Genomic DNA, 16,835 nt, shown 5'->3' with positions numbered 1-16,835 from the left:
TCAAGCTGAAACAAAAGGATACTAATTAGTAACAGGAAAACATGAAAGTATAAAACTCACAGGTAAAGGTAAATATATAATTAAATTCAGAATATTCTAATATTGCAATGGTGATGGGTACATCACTTATAAATCTAGTTTACAGGTTAAAAGACAAAAGTATTAAAAATAAATGTAATTACAATAATTTGTTAATGGATATACAATGTGAAAAGATGCAAATTATAACATTAAACAAAATGTGAAGGAAGGGGAAGTTTTGGTATGCATTTAAAGTTAAGTAATTATCAGATTAAAATAGACTGTTTATATTTAAAATGTTTTATGTAAGGGTAGCGGCCTTGGCAAAAAAGAAAAACAAAATGTTTTATGTAAGCCTCAATGCACTGCCAAAACCTATAGTAGATACACAAAAGATAAAGAATTCAAAGCATACCACTACCGTAAGTCCCCTACATACAAACGAGTTCCATTCTGAGAGCACGTTCGTAAGTCCAACAAAACTAGCCTAGGTACCTAATTAGCACAATCGGCTATATAGTACTGTACTGTAATAGGTTTATAATATTTTTCACACAAATAATACATAAAAAACAAACACAAAAAATAAAATATTTTTAATCTTACAGTACAGTACCTTGAAAAGTACAGTAGTACAGTAAATCAGCTGGCATACAGGGGCTGGCATCGAGTAAACAGGCAAGAAGAGTTACTGACTGGAGGAGGGGAGAGGAGAGGTGAGAGATGATAGAACTGAAGGATCATCAGCAATAGAAGATGGAGGGCAAGCTGCAACTTCACTCATGCCTGACGCTGATGACATAGGTTCTGGTTCCTTGCTGGATTCAATTCTATCTACCCTCTTGAAAAAATGATCCAGGGATGTCTGGGTAGTAGCTCTTTTTTTCTCATCATAGATGACACAGCAGCACTGGTTTGCATTCTGAACGGCTGCTGCAACCTTTGTGTACTGTTCTACATTCAGCTCCTGTGCCTCAAAACTAACAATGCCTCCTCAAATAAAGAAAATCCCCTTGCCATTTCCTGTGTCGTGAATCTCTTTGGTTCTTCAGTTACTTCTTCTTCTTCTTGTCTCTCTTCGTCCTTTCTCTGGGTCTCCAATTCCATCAGGTCTTCATTAATAAGCTCCTCATGTTGCACAGCAAGGAGTTCAATGAAGTCATTCCCTTGCAGATCTAGCTTGAAATAAAGATACTGTACTACTGTACTCTATACAGTACTATACAGTAAAGTACACAAAAGCACAACCACTTGTAAAGGATGCACGCAGACGACAATGTACACCAGACACATGAACTAACTTACATGATTGGACGTGTGAACACATGTTTCCATCTTTGAAAGTTTGCAACTTGAAGGTTCGTGTGTAGGGGACTTACTGTACAGAAAATTATCAAATCACAAAGGAAGAGAGCAAGACAGGAAGAAAGAAGCAAAGGAATTACAAAATAACCAGAAAACAATTAAAATGACAATAGTAGGCCTACACCTATCAATGATTACTTTAACTGTAAAGGGATTAAATTCTCCAATCAAAAAACGGAGTGGCTGAATAAATAATAAAAGAGACCCAACTATATGTTGCCTACAAGAGACACCTCAGTTTCTCAGTTTTAAGGACACACATCAACTGAAAATGAAGTGATGAAAAAATAAATTCAATGCAAATAGAAACCAGAAGAAAGCAGGGGTAGCTATACTTATACCAGAAATAAAAGACTTTAAGCCAAAGATCAGCAAGAGAAAATAATAAGGTCATTATATAATAATAAAAGAATTGGACTTCCCTGGTGGCGCAGTGGTTCAGAATCTGCCTGCCAACACAGGGGACACAGGTTTGACCCCTGGTCCGGGAAGACCCCACATGCCACAGAGCCACTAAGCCCATGCACCACAACTACTGAGCCTGTGCTCTAGAGCCTGCGAGCCACAACTACTGAGCCCGTGTGCCACAACTACGGAAGCCCGCGCGCCTAGAGCCCATGCTCCACAACAAAGAGAAGCCACCGCAATAAGAAGCCAGTGCACTGCACGAAGAGTAGCTCCTGCTCGCCACAACTAGGGAGGAAGCCCGCATGCAGCAATGAAGACCCAATGCAGCCAGAAATAAATAAACAAATAAATAAATTTTAAAAATAATAATAATAAAAGGATCAATTCATCAGGAGGATATAACAATTGTAAATATTTATGCACCCAACATAGGAGCACCTAAATATATAAAGCAAATATTAACAGATCTGAAGGAGGGAACAGACAGCAATATAAGAATAGCAATGAACTTCAAACACCCACTTTCAACAATGGATAGGTCATCCAAGACAGAAAATCAGTCTAAAAAAAACCACTGGAATTAAACTACACATTAGACCAGAAGGACCTAACAGATATATAGAACATTCTATCCAACAGCAAAAGAATACATAAACACACATGGAACATTATCCAGGGTAAATCATATCTTAGGCTACAAACAAGTCTTAATGAAGTTAAGAAGACTGAAATCATACTAAGCCCAACCACCATATAAAACTAGAAATTGATTGGGAATTCCCTGGTGGTCCAGTGATTAGGACTCCGTGCCCTCACTACTGAGGGCCTGGGTTCAATCCCTGGTCAGGGAACTAAGATTCCACAAGCCGTGTGGTGTGGCAAAAAAAAAAAAAAAAGAAAGAAAGAAAGAAAAGAAAAGAAAACTAGAAATCAATTAGGAAAACTGGAAAATTCACAAGTACGTGGAGATTACACAACGTGTTCCCAAACAACCAATGAGTGAAAGAGAAATCAAATAATATTTTGAGAGAACTAAAAATGGAAACACAACATACCAAAACTGATGAGACGCAGCAAAAGCAGTTCTAAGAGGGAAGTTTATAACAATAAATGCCTGAAAAAAGAAAGATCTCAAATAAACAACCTAATTTTACACCTCAAGGAACTAGGAAAATAAGAACAAACTAAGCCTAGAGTTAGCAGAAGGTAGAAAATAACAAAGATCAAACAGACAAATGAAATAGAGACTAAAAAGAAAAAAAAGATCAATGAAATTAAGAGCTAATTTTTTTTAAAAGATAGAATAGACAAACAGCAAGACTTTCCCAAAAAAAGAGAGAGAGAAATTATAAATGAAACAGGAGACATCACATCAGATACCTCAAAAATACAAAGGATCATAAGAGACCACTATAAACAATTATACACCAACAAACTGGACAACCTAGAAGAAATGGAAAAAAATCCTAGAAACATACAAGCTACCAAGACTGAATCATGAAGAAATTAACAGAAAATCTGAACAGACCAATTACCAGTGAGGAAACTGAATCAATACTCAAAAACCTTCCAAGATAACCCCAAGACTAGATGGCTTCAATGATGAATTCTACCAAACATTTAAGCAAGAAATAATAGCAATTATTTTCAAACTCTTCCCCAATTAAAAGAGGAGGGAACAATTCCAAATTCATTTTACAAGGTCAGCATTACCCTGATACCAAAGTCAGAGAAGAAATTTTAAAAACAAGAAAATTATTGGCCAATATCCCTGATGAACTTAGATGCAAAAATCCTCAATAAAATGTATTAGGAAATCATATTCAACAATACGTTAAAAGAATCATACATAAACCATGATCACCTTGCACCCTGAGATGCAAGGATGGTTCAACATACGCAAATCAATCAATGTGATACACCACATTAACAAAATGAAGGATAAAAATCATACAATCATCTCAATAGATGCAGAAAAGCATTTGACAAAATTCACCATCCATTCATGATAAAACTCAACAAACCAGCATAATAAAGGCAATATATGACAAGCCCACAGCTAATGTCATACTCAACGATGAAATACCAAAAGCTTTTCCTCTAAGATAAGGAACAAAACAAGGATGCCCACTCTCACCACTCTTATTCAACACAGTACTGGCTTGAGCAATTAGGCAAGAAACGGAAATAAAACGCATCCAAATCAGAAAGGAAAAAGTAAATTTTCTCTATTTGCAGTAGACAAGATATCATATAGAATTCCTAAAAACAGCACAATGTTAGAAGTAATAAATGATTTCAGTAAAGCTGCAGGATACAAAATCAATATACAAAAACCAGCTGCATTTCTATACACTAACAATGAAACATCAGAAACAGAAATCAAGAAAACAAACTTACTATAGCATCAAAAATAATAGTTAGGAATAAATTAACCAAGAAGGTGGAAGATCTGTACACTGAAAACTGTTAAGACACTCTACTCTTATGTTCAAAGCAGTATTATTCACATAGTCAAAGTATGAAAACAATCTAACTGTCCATTGATGGATGAATGGATAAAGAAAATGTGGCATATAGATATACAATGTAATATTATTCAGCCTTAAAAAAAAAAAAAGGAAATCCTTTCATTTGCTACAGCATGGATGAAACTGGAGGGCATTATGCTAAGTGAAATAAGCCAGACAAAGACAAATACTGCATGGTGTCACTTACATATGAAATGTTTAAAAAAAAAAAAAAAAAAAGAATTGGAACAACTCAGAAACAGAGAGCAGGAAAGTGGTTGCCAGGGGATATGGGACAGGTGGAGGAGGCAATAGGGAGAGGTTAGTAAGAGTGATACAAACTTTCAGGTGTTGAGATGAATAAGGTCTGAGGAAGTAATGTATAACATGGTGACTATACTAGATAACACTGGATTGTATGATTGAAATTTGCTAGGAGAGTAAAACTGAAAAATATTCCCTCACACACAGACACAAAGGTAAACATGTGATGTGATGGATGGATATGTTAATACTCAATGGGGTAAATCCTTTCACAATGTATACATATACCAAATCATCACAGTGTACACTTTAAATATCTTACAATTTTATTTGTGAATTTTACCTCAAAAAGATGGGGGGGGGGGGAAGAATACATGAAATAACTTAAAAGTAGGCTTCTAAACATCAATGAGAACAACTTTATTTATACTTATTTATAAATAAATATATTTACATTTATTTCCATTATCGTTTAGCAAGTGTTTTGAAATATAGAGAATGCAGAGGATCACTGCCTAATTATCACATTATATAAGAATAGAGTTCTAATTAATGTTTTACTACACTTAAAACTACTAAATTGATATATATATATATATATAACATAGCTTGGTAATAAATTAACAAATCTGATGTCAATGTCCAACAATAAAAATCATGTAGATTCTATAAAATGGGACTATTCCTACCCATATGTATCAAACTATAAAATGCTAAACTCTGGTACTATGATTAAGAATTGTGATACTAAACTATCTCTGAGACAATAACTGATCAAATTTTACATACACTGAATTTTAGGAGCAAAAGTTTACCTACTCAGAAGGATACTACTTGGCAGATGTAGTTATATTTTCAGAGGGATATTAAATTAGCTGTTTCTAGTAGATGTAACCAGAAGGTGATTGGAAAGCCATCTGATATGTGTAGATTATCAACAAAATAAAATTTCTTTTGAACTATGAATCTTGGCTCCAAGCCTTCTAATTTTACATATTATCTGATATAAGTAACTGTTTTCCACACTGCTTATTTAAGTTAAAAGTAAATCATTAAGATCACTAAAACAGCATTCCAAATATAAGGATATTTCATTAAAATTTTATCCAAATACCAATGTTAAAATAAGCAAGACTTATGTATATTAATTCTAAAAATGCTCCTGGCTGTCAAAATCTCTGTGCCTTTCCTCTGTGTAACTAATTTAATGAAGTTTAACAGTATACTACCATATAACAAAAGAATAAAACAAGTATGTCTTACCTAGTTACTTTGCAGCTCGATTCAATCAAGTCATTTTCAAAGTCAAGCAGGCTAGAAGGCAGATTATATTCCAGTGGGGATGTCAGTCTTTTCAAACGCAATAGACCAACACAAAATTTTGCTCCCATCTCTTCCAATTCTCGAGTACCAATCTGTAAACCCTAAAAATAAAGAAATAATAAACATGTAACTAGGACATTTGCTATCCTCTGGCTGTATCTCACTAAAATTACATAAAATGAATTTGTAACTATATTAATAAAATAAAAGGCTGGCACTTTGTATGAACCTAGGACTCATAAGCACAGTGTCTTAACAACATAAGATCATTTTAAGTCGCAAAGGAAACTGTCTTAAAAAACCGTTTCTAAAATGTCTATGCTCATTCACTGCGTGAAAATTATTTTCACCAACACACTGGGGAGGAAAAAACAGATAAACATCTTGTGGTTAAGTTATTCTTGGAGCTCATGGGTGAAATTATATTTTTACGAGATCTTGCTAGTACTTCTTGTAATCTACTACTTGTATGCCGATGTTGAAATATTATAGTGCTACAATCAAGGCTCCAATTTGTATACTTGAACATTACTTTATACATACTTTTCCTGAATGATAAAAAGAAATTGCTGAGTAAAAAACAAACAAAAGAAAGGTAACTATGTCAAAAAATAATCAGACGAATCTAAGCTAATGAGGCAGCAGTAAAATAAGTTCTTATGTTCCATGTCAGATGACAATGCCCATTTCAAAGGCGGTCTACTAACGCAAAAACAAAATTTTACCACAACCCTTTTTTAAGCAATAGTTTCTCAATAAACAATATAAGGTTTACCAAAAGTTAAACATTACCAAATAAAAGGATAAAAATGGACTGTAAATCAAGATGCTGCTTATCATTTAATTTTCAGATAAAAATGAATCTCTAAAATAAATGCAATCCTTACACCAACAAAGGTTGCAGGTGTAGATGAGAGCAGACTAGACTTTCAATGACCAGACTAAAAGCACACAGTAACTGAAGAGATAAATTATAAAAACTGTTATTTACTCTATGTAACACATGCCTTCATAATAATGATTGACTGATTGTTTAAATAGGTTGGCCATCTCCAAATATTCTAAGAAATGTGACCTAACTGACTTAGAAAATGTATTTGCCTTCTTAATCTAAAAGCTTTAGAAAGGCTATGCCTATTTCTGAATTAGCTCATCAAAAATAAAAATAAAGAATATTTGAAGCCTAAAATTCAGTAATATAAGAACATTCTTGAGGGTGAAGAGATTTGTTTCTTAAAATATTATTAGACTTACACAACTTATTAGCTAATATTAACAAGTTTGTAAAGTATACGTTATGTGTGGGGGGGAGGATGGGGGTATATGGGAATTCTGTAGTTTCCACTCAATTTTTCTGTGAATCTAAAACTCCTCTTTAAAAAGTTTATTGGGACTTCCCTGGTGGCACAGTGGTTAAGAATCCACCTGTCAACACAGGGGACACGGGTTCGAGCCCTGGTCCGGGAGGATCCCACATGCCATGGAGCTACTAAGCCCACACGCCACAACTACTGAAGCCTGCATGCCACAACTACTGAAGCCTGCATGCCACAACTACTGAAGCCCACAGGCCTACAGCTCGTGTTCCACAGCAAGAGAAGCCACCACAATGAGAAGCCCATGCACTGCTATGAAGAGTAGCCCCCGCTCGCCACAGCTAGAGAAAGCCCGGGTGCAGCAACAAAGACCCAATGCAGCCAAAAATAAATAAACTTATTTTAAAAAGTTTATTAATTAAAAAAAGCTTTAAAAAAGTATACGTTATGATCAAAGCACTGAATTTTAGATGTAAAAAACTTAGCTTATTATTAGTAATAAGACATACTCCTCTCCATAGTTTTAAATCAATGTAGCTCTATCAACGGAAATCACATAAAGTACATATATGCCAATGTAAATCGTATAAAAGAGAAATGACTATATATTAGGTATTCATTTTATTTTTAAGATTTTATAAAGTAATTTTTAGAAAACTCGGCTAATGTTTTATGTTTCAAAATATATTTTAGCAATTTTTTAAACGTGGTTTTTTCAATGACTAAATAAATTTATCAAAACACAAAAAGAACATTCAAAAAAATCCAATGAAAGTCTATCAGTAGAATCCAAATACAGTAAGAAAGTGCTACTATTATTATGCAACAGATGATTTCAAGGGGCATGCAAGTCTCAGCTTCCCTGACTTCTTCTCTCCCTACTCCCAGACACCAGTTTCACAGACACTGACGCTTTAACTTACCTTCTCCAGCTGGACTGCATCTCTTTAAGAACAAAGAATTTATAGTCTATTTCCCTAAATCATAGGAACTACCTACGGTCCTTTACAAAAATGACTGTCAAGCTTTTTTCCATCCCACACACTTACAGTTCACTAAAGCAATGATTAGGAGGCAGGGTTTGTGGGCTGGAGTGCTCATGCTCCTCTCTTACCACAATCGTGCCTTTGGTAGTCTAGAAGACACTGTTTTACAATATTTGAAGAGATTTCAAAAGATAGCACATTTTGGAAGAATAGTATACTGTGGTCAACGTAAATCTTAGGGAAGAGTCACTCTACAGAAAGTACTGAAATTTCACTAAGTTCTACCCATCTAGGCCCCCAAAGTTTGAACGCCAGTTGCAAAATCTATACAATTTTCTCCCAGTTTGTTACAGACTGGAAAAATCATTTAAGCTTTCCATTTGAACATTTTGGCATCAATCATAATATGTTTACATTTTTAATACTAACCAATTGGAAGATTTTTAACTCTTTCTAAACATAAAGTTATAATCACTTTTATGTGAGGTATATGAAAATTACTATGAGATTCAGATTCCTCTTGCCCATGTCAAAAAAACAAAACACAACAAAACAGAATGAGTGGAATAATTAGCATGACACCTGAAAAGCTTTTTGTGGCAAGGCAAGAAAAATAAATATCCGGGTTTACAGTTGCTTACCTAAGGTCCAATTCATTGCCTTTTAAGTTCTCAATCTTTTGTGGTACATACATACAATGGAATATTACTCAGCAATAAAAAAGAACAAAATAATACCATGTGTAGCAACATGGATGGACCTAGAGATTGTCATACTGAGTGAAGTAAGTCAGACTGAGAAGAACAAATATTGTATGATATCACTTATATGTGGAATCTAAAAAAATGGTACAAATGAACTTATCTACAAAACAGAAATACAGTCACATATGTAGAAAACAATCTTACAGTTACCAGCAGGGAAACGCGAGGAGGGATAAATTGGGAGATTGGGATTGACGTATACACACTATTGTATATAAAATAGATTAACTAATAAGGAACCACTGTATAGCACAGGGAACTCTACTCAGTACTCTGTAATGACCCATATGGGAAAAGAATCTAAAAAAGAGTTGATATATGTATATGTATAACTGATTCACTTTGCTGTACACCTGAAACTAACAAAACATTGTAAATCAACTATACTCCAATAAAAATTTTTTTTAAAAGTTCTCAAACTTTAAAATTAAAAAATTCAAAGTCACCTAACATTTAATTACTCTTAAATTTCAAAAATAAAGTCTGAACTCATTGTTTCCCATAAAAGCCTATGGTACCACAGAAGAGGAGTCTTAGAAAAGAAAAAAAAATTAGTGAAGGAATATGCATTTAAAAGTCATACACACATAAAATCTAAATTAAAAAAATTTTATAAGTAAGTGTAATGTGTTTATTTCTAAATGCATAAAAATATATTTACATCCAATGAATTAAAATTATAGAACATTTTATTAATAATGTACTACTTGCACAGCTCATTATAAATTACTTATTTAAATGTGTATTACAGCATGCTTTCTTAAAAATTATGACTGTAAATAGACTCAACCAAGATTTCATAAGGATCCAAAGCAAGCTATTTAGTTCAGAGAAGTAAAAAAAACAAAAACTGTTCTTAAGATCGCATATAATTCAATTCCATTATTGCAAGTTACATTTAGCTCAGTATAACAAACATATCATTTAATACATACTTGAAAACTACTAGAGCATATATGGAAGACTTGAAATATTTTTATGGCTGGAAGTCCTGAGATGTTTTACCTTATATTTTCCCTGATCACAGCCACACAAAGTACTCTCCATGGTATAGCTTCTTTGTACTCCTATCTCTCTCCAAACTACAACACGTGCTGTAGATTCTTTAGATTTTTCTACTACGAAGCTACAGCTGCTCATGCAAAATGCTGGGGCAATGTGGCTCAGAATCTTAGGCAAAGTCTGCAAAGATAAGAATGATAAAATATTTCAAGAGCTTTCTTTTTTTGTCATTTAAAATTATTTTAATTTCTAAATTTTGAAAAATTTTTATGAAAACATAGTCATTAGAGCAGTCACGTGGATCTTCTTCCTATATCCCTTGCTATTCAAAACATTGAAAGAATCCTCTTACTAAATTAGACTTTTCTGCTTTCCTAGACAAATATTAATCAGGACATAGAATGAACGAAAGGATAATATTCGTAGTAGCAACCAGTAAGTGGAATAAAACCATGTAAGAAAACCATGTTTTAAAATACAAAGAAAAACATATTTCAAAAAATGAAGAAACTTTAGTCATGAAGATGGCTTGAATGAGATTTAACACTGTAAACATCAATCAACCCTAAATGAAACAATAAAGCTAAGACACTCACAGTCTAAATGCCCACAACATTTCTGCAACTTAAAATTATTCTCAGGTTCACATGAAAATGAAATATAGCAGTATACCCTGGGGAATTCTGAAAGAAAAGGCTATGACTGGAGAAATAATCTGACAGATAATTACATATCTAACAGTTAAATGATGATACTGGTATAGGAATAGATGCATCTTTAGAAAGAGAGTTCAGAATTAGAACCAAAGGTATTTGTTAAAATTAGTATTATTATTAGTGAGGAACATTGATCATTCACGAAAAGCTGATACAACTGCTCAGCCACTGAGAAAAACCAGCTGAAGTCACTCTCCACTGAATTAACTCTAATTAGATTGTGAATTTAAATTTTAAATTAATACGTTAAATTTTTAAATGAAACTACAAACAGTAAACATAGAACTCTACTTTTAAAATCTTAGAATGAGAAGTCTTTCTAAGCTTCAAAACCCAGAAGCTACTTTAAAAAAAAATCAACAAATATGATAAAAGTTTTAAATCACTACATATCATAAACAAAAAATTTTAATATACTTATAAAGAGTATACTTATAAAGTTATTTTAAAAATAATTAGATACTTGTATAAAAGTAAGCAGAGAATATGAGAAAAGGCTATTTTTAAAAAAGAGAGAGATAATAATTGGCCAAACATAGAAAAAGATACTTGACCTCATATATTATAATTACAGATACACAAACTAAAACCATCAGATATTTTTTTCACCTGGCAAAGATGACAGTAAGATGTTTGGAGAAACAGCACTATCATTCACTGGGGAGTATCAATTTGTACAATCCTTATAAAAAACAATTTGGCAATACTAATGAAGTGACCACCACCAAGGGACAGTGAACAATTTTGGTACAGTCGTACAATAATAACAAAAATACACAATGAACATCTTGTGTAGCTATCAAAAAGATGAAGACAGATTCAGATATGAGGACCTATGGCCAACAAACATTATGTGAAGAAAAAGTTGCTGTGGAGCGTTAAAAAAAAATAAAAACCACAAAAACTTGATATACTATGTTTATATACATCTATGAATGAATGTGCTTAGAGGTAAATCTCACAATACACATGGTGAAAGTGATTAATTAGTGATTAATTGAGAGAAGATGACTTTCACTCACTACTTTACATTTCTGGAGTGTTTCCATTTTTTAACATAACTCTAATCATTTTATTTATTTGGGAAAGGGGAAGAAGAGAGAGGACACCAAAAAGAAAATGTGCTTTGAAGTTTTGCTAAGGGGAGTGGTATGTTACTGAAATTTTTTTTTGGAAAATAACCTGGGGTGTTTGTTTAGGCGTAAATATAGTAAGAGAGACACTGTGACAAAATGAAAAGCACCCAGTACGTAAAACAATAGATCTCCCTTCAGTCCTAGGCAGACCTCAAAACACACCCATACATGTGGAAACAAGGTCTGTAACAGATGGCTGTATAAAATCAGCAGAGGAAGGAGGTGCTGTTTAATAAATGGTGCTGAGACAACTGGTTATACATGGGGAAACTAAAATTAGACCCCCACATTTCATACAAAAATAAATTCCAAAAAATAAAAAAATAAAAATAAATTCCAAATTGATTAAAAATCTAAATGTGAGAAGCATTTTTAGAGGAAAAGCTTTCAGTTTTTCAAACTTGAGTATGATATTAACTGCGGTTTTGTCATAAACGGCCTTTATTATGTTGAGATATTCTCCCTCTATACCAACTTTGATGAGAGTTTTTAACATGAATGGATGAATTCTGTCAAATGCTTTTTCTGCATCTATTGAGATGATCATGTGATTTTTATACTTCCTTTTGTTAATGCGGCATATTACAATGACTGATTTGTGATTATGAACCATTCTTGCATCCTTAGAATAAATCCAACTTGATCATTGTGCATGATCCTTTTTATATACTGTTGGACTCGGTTTGCTAATATTTTGTTGAGGATTTTTGCATCTATATTCATCATAGATACTGGCCTGTAATCTTTTTTGTAGTGTCTTTGGTTTTGGTTATCAGGGTAATGTTGGCCTTACAGAATGAATTTGGGAGTGTTCCCTCATTTTCAATTTTTTGGAGTGGTTTGAGAAGGATAGGTATTAGCTCTTCTTTACATGTTTGGTAGAATTCCCCTTTGAAGCTGTTGGATCCTGGACTTTTGTTTGCTAGGAGTTATTTTATTACTGATTCAATTTCGCTACTAGTGATCAGTCTGTTCAGGTTACCTATTGCTTTGGCCAAAAAGTTCCTTTGGTTTTTAAGTAAAAATAAAAGACACATTTTTCATTTTCACCAAGAACTTTATTGAACAATGTATTCACCCTTTTGTTCCACTACCTTCTGCCATTTTTCAAGCAACTTTATAATTCCATCTTCCCAAAGCTTTTTATCTTTTTGAGCAAAGAACTGTTCCAGGTGCCTTTTACAGTCTTCCAGGGAATTGAAATTTTTTCCATTAAGAGAATTTTGTAAAGACCGAAATAAATGGAAATCCGAAGGTGCAATGTCTGGCGAATACGGTGGGTGAATCAGAACTTCCCAGAGAAGCTGAAACAGTTTGTGCCTGGTCATCAAAGAAACATGCAGTCTTGCATTATCCTGATGGAAGATTGTGTGTTTTCTGCTGACTAATTCCAGACACTTTTCATCAAGTGCTGCTTTCAGTTGGTCTAACTGGGCGCAGTACTTGTTGGAATCAATTGTTTGGTTTTCCGGTAGGAGCTCATAATAGAGGACTCCCTTCCAATCCCACCATATATACAACATCACCTTCTTTGGATGAAGACCGGCCTTTGGTGTGGTTGGTGGTGGTTCATTTCGCTTGCCCCACAATCTCTTCCATTCCACATTGTTGTACAGTATACACTTTTCATTGCTCATCACAATTTGTTTTAAAAATGGAACGTTTTCATTACGTTTCAGTAGAGAATCTCACACGGAAATAAGGTCAAGAAGGTTTTTTTCGCTTAACTTATGTGGAACCCAAACATCAAAGCAATACACATAACCAAGCTGGTGCAAATGATTTTCAACGCTTGATTGGGATATTTTGAGTATGTTGGCTATCTCCCACGTGGTATAACGTTGATTTTTCTCAATTAATGTCTCAATTTGATTGCTATCAACTTCAACTGGCCTACCTGACCATGGAGCATCATCCAGCAAGATATCTCCAGCACGAAACTCCACAAACCACTTTTGACACGTTCGATCAATCACAGCACCTTCTCCGTACACTGCACAAATCTTTTTTTGCATTTCAGTTGCGTTTTTACCTCTCTTGAAATAATAAAAACCAATATGACAAAAATGTTGCTTTTTTTCTTCCATTTTCAATATTAAAATGGCTACACAAAAATTCACCCATTTTGATAAGTTTTTTAAATGCATGCTGACATGACAGCTGTCACAATACAATCTAACAAAATTATTTTGAATGAAGTTAAAGACAACTAAATGCTACTAGAGCCATCTTATGGAAAAAACCAAACAAACTTTTTGGCCTACCCAATATATCTTCCTGATTCAGTTTTGGAAGATTGTATATTTCTAGGAATTTATCCATTCCTTCCAGGTCATCCAATTTGTTGGCATAAAACTGTTCATAGTATTCTCTTATGTTTTTTGTATCTCTGTGATATTGGTTGTAATTTCTCCTCTTTCATTTATTTTGTTTATTTGGGACCTCTCTCCCTTCCTTAATGAGCCTGGTTAAAGGCTTATCAATTTTGTTTATCTTTTCAAAAAAAAAAAAAAAAACAGCTCTTGGTTTCACTGATTTTTTCTATTTTTTTGAGGGGGGGGGTCTCAATTTTATTTCCACTCTGATCTTTATTATTTCCTTCCTTTTGCTGATTTTGAGCTTTGTTTGTTCTTCTTTTTCTAATTACTTTGGATGATAGGTTAGGTTGTTTATTTGGGATTTTTCTTGTACGGGATGCAAGATTAAAATACAGAAATCTGTTGCTTTTTTATACACTGATAATGATCTATCATTAGTTCAGGAATCCAAAACTAATTCCATTTAAAACTGCATCAAAAAGAATAAAATACATAGGAATAAACTGAAAGACCTATAATCTGACAATTATATAACACTGATGAAGGAAACTGAAGATGATACAAAGAAATGGAAAGATATCCCTGTTCATGAACTGGAAGAGTTAATACTGTTGAAATGTCCATACTACTCAAAGCAATCTACAGATTTAATGCAATCCCTATCAAAATATCTAGAATACCCAGGACATTTCTCAGAGAGGTACAACAAATAATCCTAAAATTTATATGGAACCACAAAAGACTATAAAGCAATCTGGAGGGAAAAAAAAAAAAAAAAGCTGGAGGTACCACTGACTTCCTGACTTCAGACTACACTACAAAGCTACAGTAATCAAAACAGGAATGTACTGGCACACACACACAAAAAAACCCTGACATATCGAGCAATGGAATAGAGAGCCCAGAAATAAATGCACTAACATATGATCAATTAATCTATGACAAAGGAGGCAAAAATATACAATAGGAAAAAGACAGTCTCTTCAATAAGTGGTGGTGGGAAAACTGGACAGCTACATGTAAAAAAGTACAATTAGAAACATTTTCCATACCATATGCAAAAGTAAACTCAAAATGAATTAAAGACCTAAATGTAAGGCTGGAAACCATAAAACTCACAGAAGAAAACATAGGCAGAACACTCTTTCATGTAAGTCACAGCAATATTTTTTTGATCTGTCTCCTCAGGTAAAGGAAACAAAAACAAAAATAAATAGCTAGGACCTAATTAAATTTAAAAGCTTTTGCACAGCACAGGAAACAACTGACAAAATGAAAAGACAACCTACGTAGAGGGAGAAACTATCTGCAAATGATATAACTGAAAGAGGTTAATATCCAAAATATATAAACAGCTCATACAACTCAACATCAAAAAAACCCCCAACCAACCCAATTAAAAAATGGGCAGAACTGAATAGATATTTTTCCAAAGGAGACATACAGATGGCCAACAGGCACATGAAAAGATGCTCAACATCGCTAATTATTAGAGAAATGCAAATCAAAACCAAAATGAGGTATCACTTCACATTGGTCATAACGGCCATCATCAAAAAGTCTACAAATAATAAATGCTGGAGAGGGTGTGGAGAAAAGGGAACCCTCCTACACTGTTGGTGGGAATGTAAATTGGTACAACCATTATGGAGAACAGTATGGAGGTTCCTTAAAAAACTAAAAATAAAGCTACCATATGATCCAGCAATCCCACTACTGGGCACATATCCAGAAAAGACAAAAAACTCTAATTCAAGATGATACATGCACCTCAATGTCCACAGCAGCACTATTTACAATAGCCAAGACATGGAAGCAACCTAAGTATCCACCAACAGATGAATGGATAAAGAAGATGTGGTGTATATTATACAATGGAATACTCTCAGCCATAAAAAAGAATGAAATTTTGCCATTTGAAACAGCATGAATAGACCTGGAGGGTATTATGCTTAGTGAAATAAGTCAGACAGAGAAAGACAAATACTGTATATTATCATTTATATGTAGAATCTAAAAAATAAAACAAATGTATATAACAAAAGAGAAACAGACTCACAGGTATAAGGAACAAACTAGCCATTACCAGTAGGGAGAGGGATGGGGTAGTGGCAAGATAACAGTAGGCAATTAAGAGACACATACTACTATGTATAAAATAAACAATGCATGAACAATACAAGGATATACTGTACAGCACAGAAAATACAGCCAACATTCTATAATAACTTTAAATGGAGTATAATCTACAAAAATAGTGAATAACTACACTGCACACCCGTAACTAATGTAATATTGTAAATCAAGTCTACTTTAATTAAAAAAATGTGAAAAGCAAAAAAAATTAGAAGAAACATTTAAAACGAAAAATCTGAAACAAAATGGCAACATTTACTGAATCTGAGTAGTTCCTATATGTTAAATTATTTTCTGTAGTTTTATGAGTGTTTGAAATTCAAAAATTCCTGCCTTATCTGTAATAATTACCCTGTATCCCATATCTTCCACAACATCACATGAAGCTGCATTGTCATTCGTGTGCCACACTGTCTCTTTGATGCTGCAGCCATACATAAATACATTCTTCTTTCGGGAGTGGCCATGATAATCACAATAAACCTTGAAAAGATAATATATTTTAAAAAGAAAATCCTTCAAATTCATATATTGCCAAGTAAAGCTAGCTAATATGAAGCCAATAAACAG

At 33.6% G+C, this 16,835-nt stretch overlaps 1 protein-coding gene across 6 annotated transcripts in view; it reads right to left on the bottom strand.

Annotated features, from left to right (window-relative positions):
- Window positions 1-16,835, bottom strand: part of AGTPBP1 (ATP/GTP binding carboxypeptidase 1) — a 178,751-nt gene that overhangs the window by 16,898 nt on the left and 145,018 nt on the right. For 5 of the 6 annotated variants that reach the window (XM_059924507.1, XM_059924508.1, XM_059924510.1 and 2 more), the window contains 3 exons: window positions 16,617-16,748; window positions 9,963-10,139; window positions 5,832-5,992 (listed from right to left, as the gene is read on the bottom strand). In XM_059924507.1, coding sequence (XP_059780490.1) covers window positions 5,832-5,992; window positions 9,963-10,139; window positions 16,617-16,748 — 470 coding nt within the window. Of the gene's footprint in view, window positions 1-5,831; window positions 5,993-9,962; window positions 10,140-13,708; window positions 13,848-16,616; window positions 16,749-16,835 lie in introns of those variants that run through there. The other variant, XM_059924513.1, reaches the window with a different exon arrangement.

Source organism: Balaenoptera ricei, chromosome 6 (genome assembly GCF_028023285.1).
Source record: "Balaenoptera ricei isolate mBalRic1 chromosome 6, mBalRic1.hap2, whole genome shotgun sequence".
Classification (NCBI taxonomy): domain Eukaryota; kingdom Metazoa; phylum Chordata; class Mammalia; order Artiodactyla; family Balaenopteridae; genus Balaenoptera; species Balaenoptera ricei.
Note: the sequence above shows the minus strand (reverse complement) of the source record. Positions and strands in the feature narration are given on the sequence as shown.